General features: G+C 43.4%; 4 protein-coding genes across 7 annotated transcripts in view; 2 read left to right on the forward strand and 2 right to left on the reverse strand.

Annotated features, from left to right (window-relative positions):
- Window positions 1-15,345, forward strand: part of LOC100120688 (disintegrin and metalloproteinase domain-containing protein 10) — a 36,160-nt gene extending 20,815 nt beyond the window's left edge. For 2 of the 4 annotated variants that reach the window (XM_008213180.4, XM_031928682.1), the window contains exons 5-17: window positions 2,241-2,607; window positions 2,685-2,869; window positions 2,964-3,104; window positions 5,450-5,574; window positions 7,976-8,104; window positions 8,377-8,545; window positions 8,763-8,932; window positions 9,020-9,187; window positions 9,274-9,401; window positions 10,267-10,516; window positions 10,973-11,203; window positions 11,275-11,837; window positions 11,928-15,345. In XM_008213180.4, coding sequence (XP_008211402.1) covers window positions 2,241-2,607; window positions 2,685-2,869; window positions 2,964-3,104; window positions 5,450-5,574; window positions 7,976-8,104; window positions 8,377-8,545; window positions 8,763-8,932; window positions 9,020-9,187; window positions 9,274-9,401; window positions 10,267-10,516; window positions 10,973-11,203; window positions 11,275-11,837; window positions 11,928-12,366 — 3,065 coding nt within the window. In that variant the 3' untranslated portion in view covers window positions 12,367-15,345. Of the gene's footprint in view, window positions 1-2,240; window positions 2,608-2,684; window positions 2,870-2,963; window positions 3,105-5,449; window positions 5,575-7,975; window positions 8,105-8,376; window positions 8,546-8,762; window positions 8,933-9,019; window positions 9,188-9,273; window positions 9,402-10,266; window positions 10,517-10,644; window positions 10,703-10,972; window positions 11,204-11,274; window positions 11,838-11,927 lie in introns of those variants that run through there. The other 2 variants (XM_031928683.2, XM_016985429.3) reach the window with 2 other exon arrangements.
- A 415-nt stretch (window positions 15,346-15,760) lies between these two features.
- Window positions 15,761-17,638, forward strand: Mrpl37 (mitochondrial ribosomal protein L37). The gene is made up of 6 exons (NM_001142687.1): window positions 15,761-16,035; window positions 16,117-16,350; window positions 16,432-16,551; window positions 16,631-16,737; window positions 16,833-17,018; window positions 17,101-17,638. Exons 1-6 carry the CDS (start codon window positions 15,857-15,859, stop codon window positions 17,520-17,522), a joined length of 1,248 nt encoding a protein of 415 aa, NP_001136159.1. The 5' UTR covers window positions 15,761-15,856; the 3' UTR covers window positions 17,523-17,638.
- Window positions 17,532-18,377, reverse strand: Vti1a-like (vesicle transport through interaction with t-SNAREs homolog 1A-like). The gene is made up of 2 exons (NM_001142688.1): window positions 18,140-18,377; window positions 17,532-18,013 (listed from the first exon to the last, which is right to left on the reverse strand). The coding sequence occupies exon 2, from the start codon at window positions 17,900-17,902 to the stop codon at window positions 17,552-17,554; it is 351 nt and encodes a 116-aa protein (NP_001136160.1). The 5' UTR covers window positions 17,903-18,013; window positions 18,140-18,377; the 3' UTR covers window positions 17,532-17,551.
- Window positions 18,378-18,530: 153 nt separating this feature from the next.
- On the reverse strand, window positions 18,531-19,835 carry LOC100114058 (uncharacterized protein). Its single transcript, NM_001142686.1, has 2 exons — window positions 19,630-19,835; window positions 18,531-19,448 (listed from the first exon to the last, which is right to left on the reverse strand). Exons 1-2 carry the CDS (start codon window positions 19,735-19,737, stop codon window positions 18,765-18,767), a joined length of 792 nt encoding a protein of 263 aa, NP_001136158.1. The 5' UTR covers window positions 19,738-19,835; the 3' UTR covers window positions 18,531-18,764.
- Between the last annotated feature and the right edge of the window lie 122 nt (window positions 19,836-19,957).

Raw genomic sequence — 19,957 nt, forward strand, 5'->3', positions numbered from 1 at the left:
TACGTACTAGCAGCGCAAGCTGTCTTGTTCTTCTTTTTTTTTCTCTCTCTCTCTCTCTCTCTCTCTCTCTCTCTCAAGACACTTGCTCGATTTCTCTCCTGTCCTCGAACTCATTCGGCTCCTCGTGTAAGCTGGAAATTCGTGTTTCGAGAATAAACAATGAAAAAAAAAAATGCACAACCGTTATACTACTGTCCGACCGAGCGGTCGACCTCAACTACTGTCGCGCGAAAATCTCGATCCGAGGAGAAGTCGGGCAAGCGACGCCTTAATTTATACCTCCAACGGCGAGGGCTGCGCGTTTCGCCCCCGCCGCTTATTACCCGACCGGCGCGAGAAAGAGTATAATTACTGTTGAGCGCGCGGCGCGAAGCTGATATAGCTCCGCGCGCAGCAGAAGCTCGACTTGATATAGCGGGAAATGTTATCGCGCGAAAGTCTGGAGACAGAGTCGCGCGCGCTGGGGGTTATAAACGAGCCGCATCCCCTCTCGCCATTAGGATAATTTATCGCTGGCCCGTAAGAGTCCTTAAACTGTGTAGTGTGAGTCCTTAAAAAAAAAAGCCCGATAAGTGTAGCCCAAGAAACACGCGAGTTAGAGCCTCCGGTTCGAGCCGATGCTTCGTCCCTTATTTTTGCGTGGTTTTCCGTCCTCTTTAAGCCTATGTAAGTTAGATTAACGAGAAAACGTGCCAGTGTATCGAAAAAGCCCGACTAGTGTACCCCAAGAAACAGGCGAGTTAGAGCCTGTCAAGTCGGAGAAATGCCGCGCGCTGCGAATCCGAAGACATTCTTGGAGGTGGTGTGCGGCGACCATCCAAAATTGATGCCACCGCAATTAGGCGCCTCGTTCGCGACAGTTAGGTACTTCCGGTTAATTGCATAATGCTTCAACTTGATAACAAGTTAGTTTACGAGGCTCTCTCTCTCTCTCTCTCTTGCCAGTGCCACTATATGCACCGCCGCCTCGAGCTGCTTATAGTCTGTAAACAACTTTTCCACGGATTGGTCGAGTTGCACGTTGTGTCTCATTGACATAAAGCGGAATATGCGAGCGGGTAAAACGCGCATACATCCTGCACAGAAACGCCGCGATTATTCGCCAGCTACGTTAGCCTTCCCCGATTTTCAAACTTGACGAGAGAGAGAGAGAGATGGAAGAGCGCACCCGCAGTAGTATACAGATTTCAATTAGGTCAGACCGCAGCACTAGCAGGTTCATGGCTATAGCACCGCCGCAGCCGCTGCGTCTGCGAAGATACGCGCGCTCGCGGATTGTATACGTACATACACCGCAATGGAAAACTGATAAGGTCTGGTGGTACAAACAAAATCTATACATTCGACACATTTGATAGGTATACCCTTGAGAGCTGCATCGATGAAAAGTCAGAAGCCATCGTCGGGCAGCTGTAAAAGCATCGAATCTCCTCAACCGGACGTGAGCCTCGCGTAAGAGCCCCGTCAGATTGAAGCTCGCGGAATCTCAGCCACAGAGGCTAAACACTCGTTGCCCTTTTCCACGACGCGAACTGCGGCTCGTCGAAATTTCATTTCGCCCCGCTGGAACGAATCGATTATTTATATCCGGGAGGAGAGTAATTTTCATCCGTCACGCTTATACATAGGTATATACTTGTACATATCAGGGGAGAGGGAGCGAGCGACAAAGGCGACTAGCGGCGCTCGTCCCTATATATAGCAAACAAGTCGTCGTCGGAAGATTGGAACGAGACAAAAGAGAGCTAGGGACTAGGCTAAGTCACTTAAAACTGCGCCGCCGCCGAGATTATACCACCAGCAGCGGCGACATTCCCCCCCCCCCTACTCTCTCTCTCTCTCTCTCCATTGTGCAAATAACTTTTAGACTGCAGAATTTCGAGGGAGATTCCAATTAAGCCCTGCGCTAGACTCCCTCTGTCCCCTTCTTCTCCGCGCGCGCGCGCAGTATCAGATGCGCTCCGCCTTAAGGCGTATTAATTTCACGACTCTGGCCTGCGAGAGTGTAATTTTTAAGCGCCAGCCGTTCCTCTCCCCCCCTCTTCTGGCATTCCTGTGCAGGGAGTCGGAGAACGAGATTTTTGCTCTCTTCCCTTAATTTATCTAATGAAAACGTCGGAGTTACAGCGTAGCCCGCGCGCGTCTGCTGCAGCGGACGTGAATTGCGCTTTTTCATAACATAATCTACGCGTAGAGCATAATTACACTGACGAGTAAATGAATTTTTCTCTCTGTTGCAGAGGACGAGAGCGCGGTGGTGCAGGGAGTCGTGACGGAGGACGGCCTGCTGGACGGCAGCGTCGTCACGGGCATCGACGAGTACTACATAGAGCCGGCCAGCAGATACCTGTCTTCGGAGGAGGACACCTCGCCGCCGTACCACACCATAGCCTACCGCATCTCGGATGTCGAGAAGCCGCCCCAGCCACTCAGGTGCGCCAGTCAGAGTCTCAAGGAGCAATGGAGTCTCGGATCGACGCCGGTCAACGATACGTCGGAGCCGTTCTTCGAACATCTGGTGGACAACGAGGTCCGCATGCACGGGGGCTTCTACTCGAAGGAACCCGAGCAGGATGACGGCGTCTCTACGGCTCATCAGAAGATTCGGTATAGCTTGTTTCTCCATGTTTTATTCGTTGGCTCTTCGCGCTCGAGTATAGCTGAAAGAGCGTTAACGTCCGCAGATTACACCTGGAGCGATTCGAGAGACATCTGGCTAAGCGGGCGACGGTCGACCCGCGCAAGACAACGTGCATGTTGTATCTGCAGGCCGATCATCAGTTCTTCGCACGATACGGCACGGAGGAGGCCTGCATCGAAGTTATGACCAGGCACGTGCAGAAAGTCAACTCGATCTACAAGCACACAGGTGCGTGATAAATCTTCCTCCCCTATACTATATACGGAATATGCAAATGAGCTTGACGCGATCTTTTTAAACGCTGCTTTGTTTGCTTGCACAGATTTCAATCAAGACGGACGAGCGGACAACATCAGCTTCATGATAAAGCGGGTAAAAGTGCACAGCGACGACGCGCTCAGGGATCCGAACTACCGGTTTCCCGGCAAGTATGGCGTCGAGAAATACCTTGAGCTCTTTTCCGGTGAGTTTGCGCTACGCACCTATCCCTCTTCTCTCTCTCTCTCTCTCTCTCTGTATATGTGCGTCGGCTTATGAATGGCGCGCGGGAGAATGCGGCAATTCAAATAGTTGAAATAGTCGCTCGCGTGCCAGCGCGCAAATGCCGCGGGGCAACTGAAATTTTACCTCGCAGCGGCGCTTAGACCGCGCCGAGCCGAAACTAGCCGCCTCATAATTAACTGCCAGATTCCAGATTCGCCGTGGCGCGGCACCGCCGCCGCTAAACTGCTTTTAACATTCACCAATACAATGCGCCCCTTCGCATTATTTTCAGGCTGTCGAATAATTTACGTACTCCACGCACACACTCGCAGCGTTATCCTAACATCATTATGCATGCGCAACATCTTTCATCTGCGGCTGAATGAATAATGCAAGTTTTCCGCCTCGTCTTTCGCGCGAATATCTCGTGTACAGCGCGCTACTGGCTATGTTCTCTCTGCAAACAGAGGCAAATACATACACGAGAAAAGCAACAACACAGCGGCAGCGGATCAAGCAATCGCCGCGTTTGTCAGTCTCAGCTGTCAGAGTCGGTTTATTATTTTTCCTTTTCGCCTATCCGCCCACCCACACATGTATGCCGCTGGCGTACCTGTGCACAGTTTCTTCCTCTATCTCCGCAGTCTCCGCGTGTTTCCAGCACGCAGCGTTCAGTTAGGAAAACTCAATTGAGGAACCGCACGTTCGAGCAAGAGTAAGAGCGCGAAAGCCGCCAAAGGGCCAAGAAGTTGGCTGGTATTACGAACGTGATAGGAATTCGCATGACCGCAGCTATACCTCCCCGCCCGCCGCGTATATTTACGTCGTCTCTGCGTCTACACACACACACACACACATACACACACGAGAGTCTCGGCTCTGTCTGCAGCTCTCGCTCGCTCGCCGCAACTTGTTTCCACTATACGCTCCGTACATTATTGGGTTAATTCTTCTTTGTCTTGTTGCCCCCACCGGCCCCTCGACGTTCGAGACAAAGCCCGAATCAAACTACAGCGGTGTGTGTAGAAAAAATCTGCGGACAAAAACAGGAAGCTTTATACGTTATACAAGACGCGCGCGTCTGACCAAATCAAAACCCTTACTCCTTGTATACTCGGTATCTCTGATCACGTGCGGTTGAATAGCAAATAAACTGGTTATACGTATACGCGAGCCGCGCACGTGAGGGCCTATACGAAACGTAGCCTAAAAAGACGAGAGAAAGTGCCGGTGTATGTACAAGGGGGCCGAGAGGCTGAATTCCCTAGCGGCAAACATTTCTCATTATTGACGGCTGACCGGAGAGCTGCAGCGCGGAGCAGTGGCGCGCCGCCACCGCCACCGCCGGTGGCGTGGCAGCATCGTTCACAAAACTTTGAAATGGAATAAGTTGCCTCCTACCCGGTATCTCTTCGATTATATAGCAGACCGCCGCCCGAGTAACGTCCTCTGATATTTCCCAGGGGCAACTTGTTTTTTTCCTCCTTCCTTTCTTCCTTCCTTCCCTATCCGTTTTCTTCTTGAAAAAAAAAGAGAAAGAGAGAGAGAGAGGAAGGAGCATCCACGAGCACGTCGTACATATTTCGCACAGTCCATTGCCGCCACCGTAGTGTATATACATCCACCTCTTGATAATCGCGTCCGTGAGAGGGCAGGAGAGCTTTTAATGCGCTTTATTACCGCGGAATCTGAAATATTTCCCCGCGACGGCCGAGGGTTAATTTTCGGAAAAAGAAAACAAAAGGCCCTGCGGGAGAGTGGCTGTATATACGCGTATACAAGGGATTATTCCGGTTTCGCTATATGTATGCCAGCGCACGGATTTACTTTAACGACGTGCTGTTCGAAATTTCCCTATTGATTTCGGCGCCGTGAATTAATTCTCTTTATAGTTGCCGAAGGGAGATCGATTTCGAGGAGTCGTGGCTTATTTGCGGCTACGCTGGGCTACCCTCGTAAAAAGTAATAGGATAGGCTCGTAAAATTTTTATAGCCGACTGATGTATTTTTGAGTCGGGGGAGCTGGCTTATTATTGCCTGATTTCGTTAGTGCGCGCTGCGAGAAGAGGGCCACCTTTAAAACGGCTAATCGAGGCGATTTCTACGCTACGCTCGGACCGTAAACTCGCGATTGACCTCGAAAAAAAAAGAAGAAAATGCGTATATATCGGGGATATAAAAGCTGCGGGGGCAGATTTTTTCTCCTCTCGAAATTTATGAAAACCGCTCGAGGGGAATTGGTCAAACGCGCAGAGGGCAATAACCATAAAGGCGAAAAGTTATGTTATTGCAAGCGCATTAATTCTGTATTTTTTCCATTCGCAGAGGAGGACTATGACGCATTCTGCTTGGCGTACATGTTTACGTACCGGGACTTCGAGATGGGCACGCTTGGACTGGCCTGGACCGGAGACCTGAAAAATGCCGGTGGCGTCTGCGAGAAGAACGGGGTAAGCCGCTCTCGTAACCACAATTCTCGGAGGAGGAGGAGGACGAGCATTATGAATTCTCGCTACACGGAGTTTCGTCATCTTCTTGTTCCGCGAATTAACGCGCGTTGTACTACTGCATCGCGGCTACAATTTCTTTTAGAGCTTTTCGACATCATAGTCGATGTCAAGTTGCGGAAACTGGGTTAAGCGAGTCTGTCGGAGAGAGCTGTGTGTGTGTGTGTGTGTGTGTGTCTTCCGACTCTCACCCCTTCAACACCGTAAACGTTGCCCAGTGCTATACATGCAGCGAGAAGCAGAAGCAGGAGAGAGAGAGAGAGAGAGAGAGAGAGAGAGAGAGCTGATAAATTAGTAGACATTTTTTCCACTGAAAGCGTTCGTGCTTCCTCCTTTCTTCGCCTCGAATTTATCTCGGCGCGATTTTTCACTACTATATTTAGATAACTTTTCCACGATTTTTCTTCTCCCTCGATTCTGAAGAGGGGGAGAGATTCTTCTTTTCTCCCGATGCGTTTGCTTCTGCATCAGTGTGAAAAGAGAGAGAGAGAGAGAGAAAGAGAGAGAGAGAGGGGAAGGTGCGCGCGCGGCTACTGCAGTGAAACTTGGGACTTTTTGCGACATAAGTTCAATATCACTTCTACACAGGATAACTTACTGAAAGTGCGGTTTGATGCTTGAGAAACTTAGAGAGCAACATCCGGCCCCCCCGAACTCGCACAAGTTTCTGCTTTTACGCCGTCCAAACATCGATTATGGCGCATATAACGCACCTATATACATATAGATACGCGCGGGCATCGAAGTAAATGATTCGTTGGCTGGGCTCAACTTTTAGTTATTTTTACTCTTCTCCAAATACTATTTATTTCTACAACTTCCAAGACTTTCCTACGCGGCGGGATATCGCAATTTATTTTTATTCCCGCTCACGGGTAATCCGAACTTTATTCATTCTCCCTGCCGTAGCAGCCCGCCACCGACTCCCTCGTGGGGCCGAACGAACGACAGAGAGTATACAGCTATAGTGTATATGGATGCGTGCGGTTTTCTCTACTTCCTAATTTTGAGCGAACTCTGATTCCATTTTCGGTACACGCCGAGATGGAAGTAGATCCGCCTATACCCCCGAGTATCCTCTTTCAGTTTGCCAGCGCATACATCCAAGCGAATTTCACTTGCTTTCTCGTTACGCGCGCAGATTTTCCACCCTCCGTCGCTGATGTGCTAGCTGCGCGCATCGGGAAAAAGAAAAAAATAGGAAAAATAGTTTGATGGAAAGGACGCCGAGTGGAAATGGAAAACTAAAGCTATATGTATATAGCACCGCTCGACAATAGCATGACGCTTGATCGTTGCGAAAAGCGCGCGGGGGCTATCTAACGGGGGAGAAAAAGCAAACAGTACGCGCACAGTAGCTATGGAGGATGGAAAGGCGGAAAAAGGCTGTGCGCGCACTGTGCGCAGAGAGATGTATAAAGTCGATGCAGCGTGTATAGTTCAATCGAAAATCGGCGGATAGAGCGGGCCAGCCAATCGACGAGCTTCGCACAGAGAGAATAGAGAGGATTTTCACCGGGCGCGTAGAGGTATGGGGAGGGAAAAAAAAGTAGATCGCGAGAGCAAGCAACGATATTTGCAGGGCTTTTCTCTCTCTCTCTCTCTGTACACGGATGCAGTCTCTGAAATCGTGTATCGGAGCTGTACTCGTGCGGGATAAACACGACGGACGATTGTTGACAGCAGCTGCAGTTAATTTTTCGCGCGTTAACGGCTGATTGTGAAGAGAGGGTCGCCTCATTGAGTCGAATCGGGCGGAAAGGAAAAAAGTGCAGCGAAAGTAAGCAAGGAAGCTTTCGTCGGGGCAATCAGCCGATGCGCCCCGGCATTATTCCGCTCCGCTCAACAGGGCTCGTTTGAACGAGCTGCCGCTCCGCTCTCTCTCTCTCTCTCTACGGTCTTTTTCCCGCGTCTACTATGTATAGGTGTATGTGAGTGTATGTCGTAAATGTCGTCGCTCGTCGTTGCGTCAACAAGCCGCCCCTGGCGGCGCACGTCAATGCCCGACAAATATATGCCGAGAGCACGACAGGCAGTCGCGTTTAATCGTCAATCGGACGTACTTGTTGGTGCGAAAGCTCTGCTGCTGCTTCTGCTGCTGCTGCTGCTGCTGTCGGAGGACCCTTAATTAAGCACTTTTGCGTCTGCTCGTTAGCCCCCCTTTATATAACTGCTCTTTCTTTTTTTTTTTTTTTATCTTTCCTGTAGGTCGGCTCTGTACGCTGGCCCAGTTTTATTATTTTTAATTAAAGAAACGCTTGAAAAAGAATGAAAAAAATGAGACGAGGATTCCAGCCCGTCATATAAGTATATAAGCTGAGGTGTATTTTTCTTCTGGTTTCAGCACTATCGTGGCAGCATGAAATCCCTGAACACCGGCATAGTGACTTTATTAAACTACGGTAAGCACGTGCCACCTGCAGTCTCCCATGTGACGCTCGCTCATGAGATTGGCCACAATTTCGGCTCGCCGGTAAGATATAAATTTATTTTCCTTGATATTTCGTCCCGAAGCTGCGACTCTCTCTCTCTCTCTCTTCCTCTCTTTCTCTCGTTTCCTCTCGCCCGGGCAACCGAGTGAAAAAAATGGCTCCGTAATAACTATAAAAAAGAGTTTCGCGTGTTATAAAGTGGAAAAACGGCAAAGAAGGAGAGAGAGAGAGGGGGGGGGTGGAGGGGGGGCAGTAAACAAGAGGTAGATATGACGGTTATTAAACGGCGCGTTCGCTCTTTATCGGGTTGCAGCACGATCCGGAGCAGTGCACACCGGGTGGAGAGGACGGAAATTTCATAATGTTTGCCCGCGCGACCAGCGGCGACAAGCGCAACAATAATCGCTTTAGCCCCTGCAGCCTAAATGCCATCAACCCCGTGCTCAACACCAAAGCCCGCTCGGCCAAAGGCTGCTTCACCGGTGAGTACAATTTCCCAGCTTTCATTCATCTACTTCGCCGAGCTTAATACCCGGGGCCCCAATGTGTGTGCTCCGTATTATACTCTATACGGCTTTAATCCGCATTGACTGATATTCAATTTCCCCCTCTGTGCCTTTGACAATTCACGCCGCCATTGTCGCGCCGAGCTAAATTAGTATAACATCTCATCGCGTGATTCTACTATATACGTTGCAGAACCCCAAGCGTCGCTCTGCGGCAACGGCGTCGTCGAGGACGGCGAGGAATGCGACTGCGGCTGGGAGGAGGATTGCCGAGATTCCTGCTGTTTCCCTCAGCGACGTTACCCGCCGCCCGGGGAGGTGCCGTGTACGTTGACGCCCGGATCAGTTTGCAGTCCCAGTCAAGTGAGTCGTCGTTCTAGTTACATTATATTGACACAAGTTATTGTCGCTGCTAATCAGCCGAGTGTTTATATTCGGAATTCGTTTCAGGGCCCGTGCTGCACGACGGACTGCAGGCTGAGATTCGGCGACAAGTGCCGGGACGACAACGGCTGTCGGGACGCGAGTTTTTGCGACGGGCGGGCGCCCTACTGTCCACCCTCCATTAACAAGCCCAACAAAACCATCTGCAATCAAGAGCTCGTCTGTTTCATGGGGGTTAGCTGTTTGCTTGTGCTTTCTTATTTAGCATCCATCCGGCTCTGAGCGAACATTACTGTTTACACGTTTTTCTTTCGTTTCAGGAGTGTACGGGCAGTATTTGCCTCGCCTACGGACTCGAATCTTGCCAGTGCATCCCCGGACCCGACGACCCTGCCACCAAGGCCTGCGAGCTCTGCTGCCGCTTGCCAGGGGAGAATCAACCCTGCCTGTAAGTTCATTAGTCCCCTCTACTACCCCCCGCCCCCCTCTGTGCAACTTGATTATCCTGCTCCTTTTCCTTCTTGCGCGCAGCCTCTTGTAGAAAATTGATGAAATTAAATTCTTCACTTTGACTGTTATTGCCTCTTTTTTTATTCTTAGTTACGGTTTTCGGTGTTTTATTTTCTCCTCTTCGTTTAATAAAATAAATTCGTCGATTCGGTTAGTCAGAAAGCCGTGGCTCCGCTCTCGAGAGTTCCTCCTCGCTTTTCAGAGCGCGTACTGACGACAGGTGCGTTGTAAAGTTTCCGTCGTCGATTCGAGCGATTTCATCCGAAGTAACGTTTGCGGCGAAGACGTCGAAAAGACGGAAGGAATAAAGGGAGGAAGGGAGGAAAGAAGCGCTTAAGCTTCTTCCAAGCTTTCAGAGTATATACGAACGTATGTACGCGCGTTTCTCGTTCGAATTGCAGTAGCGACGCGCTGAGTGTTTGTACTTTTCTCAGATATCCTAAGAAGATGTACGCCTTGCGCGGCAGTTGGAGCATTCTCAAGAGTCACTGAATTCAGTTAGAAAGTCAGGACGCGACAGGCGGTACACACAACGGAATCAATCGGCTTTTCCTCGTGTTTTTTTTTCTCCAATCTCGACTTTCAATACTTTTTCTTTTTATTATTTCCAACAATATTCGCGAACTCTCCTCGTTCATAGTTGAAAGTTGGCATAGCCAAGCGGGCAAAGTCAATTCGAGAATTGCTCAACGATCCTCGAGATGAATTGAACATTCTGAGGGGAGCGGAAAGCTAGTCGTGCCGAAGCCAGAGCAGTTTGCTCTGAACTTAAGCAATATAGGTCATTTGACGTGTGTTCGCAGCTCGTCGTTCGATTGGAACTCGCCGCCGTACGACATTCCTGACATGTTTGCGAAGCCAGGCACGCCCTGCAACGACTACAACGGCTACTGTGACGTTTTCCAAAAGTGCAGGGAAGTCGATCCTAGTGGACCTCTGGCTACCCTCAGGAAACTCCTGCTTTCCGATGAGAGTCTCGCCACCTTCCGACGCTGGATTTCGGAGCACTGGTATGCTGCGACCCTCATCGTCCTCGGCGCTATTTCCATATTGGTAAGTCTCCTCCGATATTTTTCTTCCTCCTATATCGTGTGATTCGATGCTAATGAGACCTGTTATTGTTGGGTTTTCACAATATTAATGTTCGAGAGACAAACATTGATTTTATGTGCAATTTGCAGCGACGTAATAAGAAGGGCAAATGTGACGACGTTGACGATAATAATAATAGTCATAATAGTGAGTTTGTCCATGAATCAACGCTACTAATGTATGAGAGTAAACGTTGAATTTGAACACGAAATGGCTTAAGCAAGCATTTGTCCGATTTCTTATAGTTTCCGTGTAGGTGTACGTGTGTCCTTCGCAAAAATCCTGTAGTTATAAATAAGCTAGAAAAAAATTATGAGACAGTAATTTAAAAATATTTTAAACGCTTAAACTTGTCGTAATTTTATAGAAATTAGTGAAGTGTTGGTCTGGCTAGTAAAAATTGACTTTGATTCACAGGTGATGAGCACGAAATTGTTGCGAAAAAGACCGGGCAAGAAGCTCAAGTCCGTGACGATAATCCACAGCTCGACGACGGAAACGGTACGACTACCGCCGGAGGGAGCCGAGGGGGTGACTGTCCACCCTCCAGCAGTTCGAGCGAAGCTGCCACTCAGCAAGAAGGTTCGCGAGAAGAGACGCAGACCCAAGCGTAAGAAGGATGTCACGGCTCACGACAAGTCTTCCAAGGTAAGCTGACTTTACATCCTCTCTGCTTATCGTCAATAATTCGTGTCACTGAATTTCCGTCTTCCCATCAGGCAAAGAGAAAACGCGTAGTTGCAGCGGCAGCTACGGCAGTAGACGAGGACAATTCGCGCAAGCGACAATCCGCGGTGGTGTTAAACAATAGTTCCGGCCCAGGCATCCTCGACGCAACGAAGCAACTACAACAGTTCATGCAACGAGCGCCGAAGGACAAGCCAGACAAGGCTGCCCTCGAAGCAGCCGTAGCTGCTGCCGGCAAGAAAAAGACGACACAGCAGCAGCCTCAACCAGCCCAACATCGAAAGAAAAAGGAGGTCATTGACTATTCGGCGGCACAGGCCGAGAAACAGGACGTGGCCGCTGCCGCGGCTGCTGCACCTGTGACTAACGCGACGGCGAACCCCTTGCCTGCAACCATGGTCATAGGAGCCGTCGGAGGTGCTAACGCTGCGGATCCCAAGAGCAAGGTGCGCTCTTGGTTGTTGGCCTCGCACACACCCGCGGCTGGTGCTGCCGCTCTACCCAAGAGCAAGTCCAGTCCGATGAACCTGCAGGCCAACCCCGTCGCCGGCCTGCAGCCAACCAGGCCCTCCGCGTCTGCGGCTCGCAACGCACGGTATAGTTTTTCTACGATATTTTTTTCACTAACATAAATGGTTTTTGAAAGTCTAGCTAAATTTATGCATTTTCACCTTTGATTCCACAGACAAGTGAGTTTGAGAAGACTGGCTGGCTCTAAATCGCGCAGTGCTGGTAACCTGAACCGTAACGATACCGCGGCGGCAGCCTCCAACTCCAAGAATGACCGTGTAAGGTTGCAGGTGCTTTATAAGCCACCGTTCAAATTCACGGTGCGTTTGCGTAAGGCCGACAAGGTGGGTCAGCTACCAGCTGGTGCGTCGAGACAGCAGCAGCAACAAGCAGCTAACCCTGCAGGACCAAGGACTGGAGTGCTTGTGCGATCGCTCGCCGCCGACAAGAGCAAACAAGAGCGTAAGCAGCGCAAGTCCAAGCCAAGCAGGGCTTCATCCAAGCTCAGCCAAGCTTCCTGTATTGCCGAGCCGGCCAACTCGGACCTACACACCGTGCCGTCGGACCTCGAGGTGCTACTGTCTGAGAGCGAGTTTCTCTTTAATGACGCGTGATCAACCATTTATAGGCCGCATTGCTTTAGCTATCGATCAAAAATACATCTTTGCTATAAATAAGAGAGAAAATAACTGCCTGTGCACTTATGTACAAAAGGACTAATTCAAAATGACGGTCAGATAGATGTGTCGGAGATACTACGAGCTCGCACTGTTGTATATAAGATTTACTGTGATCTATAGCGAGCCTCGTGTACCTTGTAGTCATTGTCGTCGATGACTTTGAGGTAAAGTAATAACGTTCCTGCAGGCGACCACATAGTGCGTCGGCGAGATAAGAGACCTCTCACACCTACGGATTTACGAGTACTTACAAATGCGGCCGGGAACTTTTCTTCATTTGTATTATTTTGCTCGTGCCCATGCATCTATTTCAGATGCGCCATCGTCTTTATCGCTTGCCTCTTTAAGATTTTATTGTATTCTTACACATTTTTAATTTTTTTCTCTTTAATTACTCGTTATTATTTTCTAATTGAAAATACATTGAATCTTCTCAGATTCTATGGCGAAGATGCACTTAATCGACTAGTCATAGGTTCACCGGTGAGCTAGATCTTTTGCTCGTGCGTTTACTAGGAAATTTGAAATTTCCACGTCCATATTTTTCTTCCGTCTTAAGTTCTATGACCATTCACGCATGTGTTCAGATTTAATACTCTTATGCTGCTCAATGTTTACCATTTTGGTGACTACATTTTTTGTACGTTTGCGATATCGTGAGATTCAAGACTATTGAACAATTTAAAAAAAGAAACGTTTAAAATATAAGTAGAAATATTTTCAAATTTTAGTCTTGAAAATTGATATTACAGATTAACGAGGACGTGGAGATTTTGTAGCGAGTACGCGCGAAATGCATTCAAAACTGTCAATATATACATTATACATATAATTATTCCCTCTGCCGGAGCTTTATTGCAAGATGCTGCATTATATTGGTTTACACAGCAACAAGAGTCGAGGTAGGTTATCGGAAAGGGATCAAATGTAGTTAAGAATTTGGTCGTGTTAAAACTGCACGTACCAATGCGAGTCATTGCGAAAATGCTGCCACATCCTTCTATTAGAAACTGTGTCGTTGTTGATAAAAAAATCAAATCGAGCTGCAGTAAGGATAAGCGGAAAAATGATGCCTTCAAAGTATGAAATTGAATTTTTTGTGAATAATTTAAAATGATTGGAGCTGCACAGAGATTGGTAACAATGACTTAATAAATTAGTAATATCTTGCCTATGTTGTGCGAGAATATACAAGGTTGTAACAAAGGCTTCGTACAACTCTCTAACATGGTTCCCGCAACTAGGGTATTCTATAGTCGAACGTTCGAGCCACGAAGCCGGCGCACGGTTCTTGCATGTAAATATGCGCAAACTAAACGTAATTTGAATATAAAGCAGGGGGATATGTGTGCGTAGAGTGGGAGATAAAAGAGGAAAAGAAAAGAGGATCTGCCTGCTTTTGACACGAAAGTTGATGTTCCAGCAAAAGAACGATAGTTTGCTAAGTCGCAACTTATACTGATATTTTTGTGATGCTGTAAATATTTGTATCAAATCTCAAGTATCCAAGTCCAAGCGTGCATTTTACCAGTTGACCACTTTCGGTCGACTACTTTTATAATTCTGCATCTTCTTCTTAGCCCAGTACTCATTATTATTATTATTTTATTATTATTAACATTCAGCATGTACTACTTAACGCATTACCGAAGATTAATTATTTGTTTTACTTATGGTTGCTTTGACAAATGTAATCTTTATTAATTTCGCTACTACGCCGCTATCTTGATTATTATTATTATTATCGTCATCATTATTATTATTATTATTATTATTATTATTATTATTATTATTATTATTATTATTATTATTATTGCTATTCTATTGCGCAAACTATTATTACAAATAAACCATATAAATAGCGGTCTTCGTTAATTTTCTGTATCGTAGATGCTGCGAAGTACTGGAACTTGATTATTCCCCTTACCTTTACTGTAATTCTGCGTAAAAACTTTCAATAGATAAAACGGCTTGAATACTACGTAAATGACTAATTGGTGCTTTGTAAATAAATTAAAAACAATTTGTTGATCATTTAAGAATAGAATAAAGATAACTGTTGGATTTAAAATAAAATCCAATAGAAATACGTGAACGTCCAAGTACTGCCCAGCTCCGATGCAACATTTCGTGACTATCGCTAAAATTCAAATTCTATGCTTTTTCAGTACTTATTTGTTGAATCGTTCATGGGCCCATTCATTACATCCATGGAATCAAACATGATTGAGCTCATGACTGATTAAACAGAAAAAGCCAAGAGTTTGAGATAGGAATTTAGAGTTTTCATGAGCAAGACTTAAGTTCTTGTATAAAAATCTACTATTGACTGGTCTTCCACTTTATTGGGTTTCTTCATCTACTTTTGACAAGGATTCCATTTTATTAAAGTGACTTTAGCCAAGTGCTTAATTTTTAGTGTAAGTATATTGCTCTAGCCTAAATATGCAATGATATTGCGTAAAAAAAAAGAATAAAATGAAAAACTAGTTATAACTAATTTAATGTGAATTCATCATGTAGAAATACGACGAGTGAAAAATAATAATTATGAAAACTCTGTATGGAACAAATGTATGCAACTAATCAACGACAAATTAATTGTTCATATTTTATAGATATTTCGATTTGCGCCCGAATGTGTTGGATCATTTTTAAAACTGTAATATAAAAAACGTTTTTGTATACATGTTATTTTTTGAGCCGACAAACGAATTATTAAAAGTCCTGTTAGACTTTTCTAAAATAGCCTGGCTACTTAATATGTCAAAATCTCATTAGTAAACTAAAAATGGTTGCTGCTGTATTTTTACACGAAAATTAAGTGTAAATAACGTTAACGATGGCTGTAACATTCTTGTACTATGTATATATACAAATGTACTAATAAAGTCTAGGATGATACTTTAAAAATTGTGTGTACATTTTTTTATGATGAAAATCATTATTTATTTTATACTGCTTTTATTTTCTCTTGATTCATCATGAAATAAGGTTTCTATTTATTTCTTCTATTACCTTTTAATTCCGAAGAAGAATAGTTACAATCATTTTCATTGACTTTAAAGAAACTGAATACGTTCACACAGACCATTTGAAATTTTGTTTCTCCTTCAAGATCTCGATAAAAATTTAGAGAATTAGAGAATTTTCGAATATTTAGTGAATTAGCATACATAGCTTTATTTTACGAAAATCATTCAAAAAATAAATTAAACGTCTGAAATGAGAATATATTTGAAGTACATACAACGGCAGCCAACGAAAAATAAAGAAAAGTCGTCTGCTCATCATGCCAGCCAACTCTCGCGCGCTATACTACACGTTCGTTGCAGAAGTGCGGTGTTTTTATTATTAATCCTAACCTTAATAACGTTAGTTTTGTAGATACTTGCATAGATTATTTAGTTTTGTAAAGAATAAAATGAAATTGTCACAGATTTTATACAAACAGCACATCGGTCGTATGACCCGTAGACATTGGTATGTTCACGGAAAAAAAACACCACATGACCTTAGGTCCGAAAAGGTTCTAACATCAAAAGGAGTCCAAATCATTGATTCGAAGGAAATTTTGAAACCAAAAAGAACAGAGTTTTTCGAGTATGTCATTTGATACAATTGATTTCTAACTTTATACGTGCAACGATGCTTTTAACTCATTCGTTTTTATGGATTTCACAGCTTTAAAAAAGTAAACTTTCTGAGAAAAGTACCTATTCCAAAAGACCAAAACCATCCGGATTGGCATGATAGACCCTGTTTGGTTTATGAGGATCATGAGCTGTTGGTTCAAGGACTTGCACAGGCTCAACAAATAACAAAAACAGTGGTCTTTGAAAATGTTCTCCCTGCAAATGTAGAAGCTTTGACAGAGCAATTAAATCTTCCACAAGAAACTGATACTCTAGTTCAAAGGTATTCATGTATTCATTAGCAAATTATTACGTACATTATAGTTTAAATGCTGATATATTCATTGTAACTGGTAAACTTTAGGATAATAGAAAATTCGGTTATATTTGATGCCCATCAAGAGCTGTTGCCAAAATTGAAAGATCCCAGTAGACCTGCTTGGAATTTCCCAAGGCAAATGGGTATCACGGATCAAAGAAAAATGTAATAATTAAACCCCTATGTATAATTTTATACACTTTTTACACAAATCAAATGGTTTATGGTGCTATTTTACTTGCAGCTCCAATTTAAGTAAGAAGCTTATTCAACTTTGCGATTGTTTAAGTGGACCACAAGTAGCTAGTACTAGAAGCATCATAGAGAATGCATTACTTTGTTATCCTTTTGGTATGTTAGGTTACTATATAAAACTATTACAAAAATGGAGTAATTTTAAACTTACACAACTTATGCAAAAATTTATTTATTATATTGAATCTTAGAAAAGGAATTCGATCAACTTATGTTTACTTTAACAATGGATGTTGTATTGATGTCTGAGAAACCTTTAAAACCAGCTGGTCAAGTCAAAAAAGATCATGATAGTATGACTTTGCCAATCCTTTATCCTATGACCCCTACAGTTGGCATGCGTAAACAAAATATATACAAACTTCAAAATTTATATCGTAAGTACAAATTTCAAAAAGTAAAATTAATAAAAATGTGTATAAAAGTTTGAAAACTAACAAACTCTTTTTTGTTAAAAAGCATTAATTTCTGGATATCATCAGAAAAATATACACACAGTTTTCATATATTATGACAAAACTAGTGTTAAAAACATAACAGAGTTAGAAACAGAAGAAACACAGGTTTTTGGTAGAGCTATGATGAAAGCATTTACTGCAGCTGCTAGCACAGCTAGGCAAAAGTATGGCACTGATGTGAAAGAACTTCCAGAACCAATTACAGTACAATGTATCCAATCAGATGGAAAACAATTTTACTTCTCTGTATATCAACTTAACACTCTGGATATTGATGGAGAGAATGGCATGAAAAATTATTGCTGGACTTTACCCAAACTCAATCTTTATAATGTGGGTGGCTACGAAAATGGAAAACCAGTTGTGGAAGGGTATAATCCAGAAGTCTTTAGAAGGATATTAGCTTTTTATAAAAATAATTAAATGTTATACAAATTAACCAACTTGCGTATTTATTTCTTAGATTTTTCAAAGTATTTTATATAAACTGTACATCCTAAAATAGCTATTTCAAGCAGAATAATTAGTATTAAAACAAACTTATTTGTTAATATTCTTTTCTTCATAGTATTTAGAATTTTCTTAGATTTATCTAGTTCCTGATCAGTCTGATTGAGTCTCGATTTTGCTCTCAGCAAAGTCTCTCTTTGTTCTCCTAACTCTCCGATTACTTCAGTTCCAATCTGCTCTGTTTCTATGGATATCGCTTGTGACTTTGCAACAGACTGGTTGCCTCGCTCAATAGCAGCGCGACTTTCCAAAAGCACACGCCGCTGATCAGCAGTCATATCATTATTCATCATTTTACAGGAATGACCTTTTTATCTATTACAAATAAATGAGCAAATATTCCTTAGACTTCAAATTAACTGGCAAGAAGTTACAGCTTTTTTATGCTCAAACATGTTCTCTAACTGAAAATAAATAAACAATTTTTTAAATGTTATTATTTTATATAATTAGTTATGCATTCAAAGATGCTCATCATATGACTTCATTTCAATGATATCATGTAAATTACTGTAACAAAAGAAACTAACCTAAAAAGAAAATGATCAAACTCCTAGATTATTATTTGGTGCTTCTAACATTTTTATCATTAAAAGTACTTATTATTATGCTTAATATTATTCCATATTTATAAAAAAAATTAACTTTTTTCTTCTGCTATAGCAGAACTCTTTAACCTCACTTTGACAGTTGAGGATTCTTAAAAACAACTGATCACTGGCTTGGTGGTTCTCACATATACACTAGCCTGAGGGCCCCGATGGAAGCATTGACTCTGCCTGTGTATGTATATGTATACATATGTACCTATGTGCATAAGCATTGCCATAGTATGAGTGTATCATGTCGTACAATCAGTAAGTAGTTTTATAAATATAAAGATAGAGTTGTATGGAAGTAAAATAAGAATAACTAACATAATTAGGATTACATATTTATTTTAAATACTTATGAACATGGTCTTATGAATACTACATGAATACATTTTTAATATCGCTTGTACTGATTATATTTAATAATATACAAAATTACTCATTATGTTATGTACAGATTTGTTTTTTCACATAAAAAACTCTGATCTTCAGATCAAAATTAAAAAAAAAAAAAAGATCAATAACGTATATTAGTACATGAGAAATTGCATTTATTGTTAAATTATCGACTTGTATCATCAGTGTGGCTGCTACTAGATTTAGGTGATTCATTAGTAGGTTTTGATTTGCTGGAAGCAGAATCAGATGAATTTTCAGTGTCTGATTTACTAGTAGATGTTTGCTTCTTGTCTGCTTCTTTTTCATCTGAACTTTCATCTGAAGAATCAAGATCATCAGAGTCAATATCATCTTCTAGATCCAATATAGTCTTCTTCTTCTTTTTTAGGTTTGTCTTTGCAGACTCATCTGCTGCTCTTTTAGTTGCTGATGTAGATGCAGCTGCAAAGCCTACCTCTACTGCATCTTCTACTCTTTCTGCCAATGCAGAACGTTGCTCATCATAAGATTTATCTTTAAACTCATGTTTCGGCTCGGCACAAAGTTTTGCCAGTTTTCTTTTCTTTCTTTCAGCAGCTTCTTCTTCTCTTTTTGATTGTTTATCAATCCAAGCCTTGAGTCTTTTTTCCTCATTAATATCTCTCAATCTACGACCACTGAGATCTCTGCAAGCCTCTCGATTTGTGGTTTTCTCAATTTGTGCACCAATGGCACGTAACATTGACCCAAAGCCTCCCTTACCGCCACATAATCTTGGTTCCAGTGATAAATCTCCATTGTAAACAATGTCGTCAAATTCAACCAAACGTCCGTTACTTTTAAAGAAGTAGTTACTACAATCTATTCCCTGCAAAAAACAAAAGAAGTTTAGTGCACAGTGAAATTTAGGTTAGTGTTTGTGTTTGAAAAATGAATAAATATTCGATATAGGTTAAGTCTTTTTGAGGGACCGAAATAGAGATATACACGTGACATTGTCATTTATTAATCAAAGATATTTATAATGATGAAAATATAAGAAAACTTACAAATTCGTTTGTTATTTTTTCCATTAACTGTTCACCACTTGCAGGTTGAAAAACTTCCGCAATCTTGAGCTTCCCATGAGTTCCACTTTCTAAATAAATCGTCAGCATTTTGTCGGTCTACTTGTAAACAATTATTTTCTGAGTAGGTAAATAAAACAAAGTGTATGCAAGCCACAACGTTGCCACAACAGAACTGCCAAAGATCTGCTCAAAACAAACTCTAATATACAGACCAAACTGAAGTTAGCTATATATCGAAGTTTGGAGTATACCCCCTCCTCTTTCCATTCTCCACACAAAATCGAGCGGTTTCGCTGAGACTCGCTGC

Source organism: Nasonia vitripennis, chromosome 4, assembly GCF_009193385.2.
Source record: "Nasonia vitripennis strain AsymCx chromosome 4, Nvit_psr_1.1, whole genome shotgun sequence".
Taxonomy (NCBI): domain Eukaryota; kingdom Metazoa; phylum Arthropoda; class Insecta; order Hymenoptera; family Pteromalidae; genus Nasonia; species Nasonia vitripennis.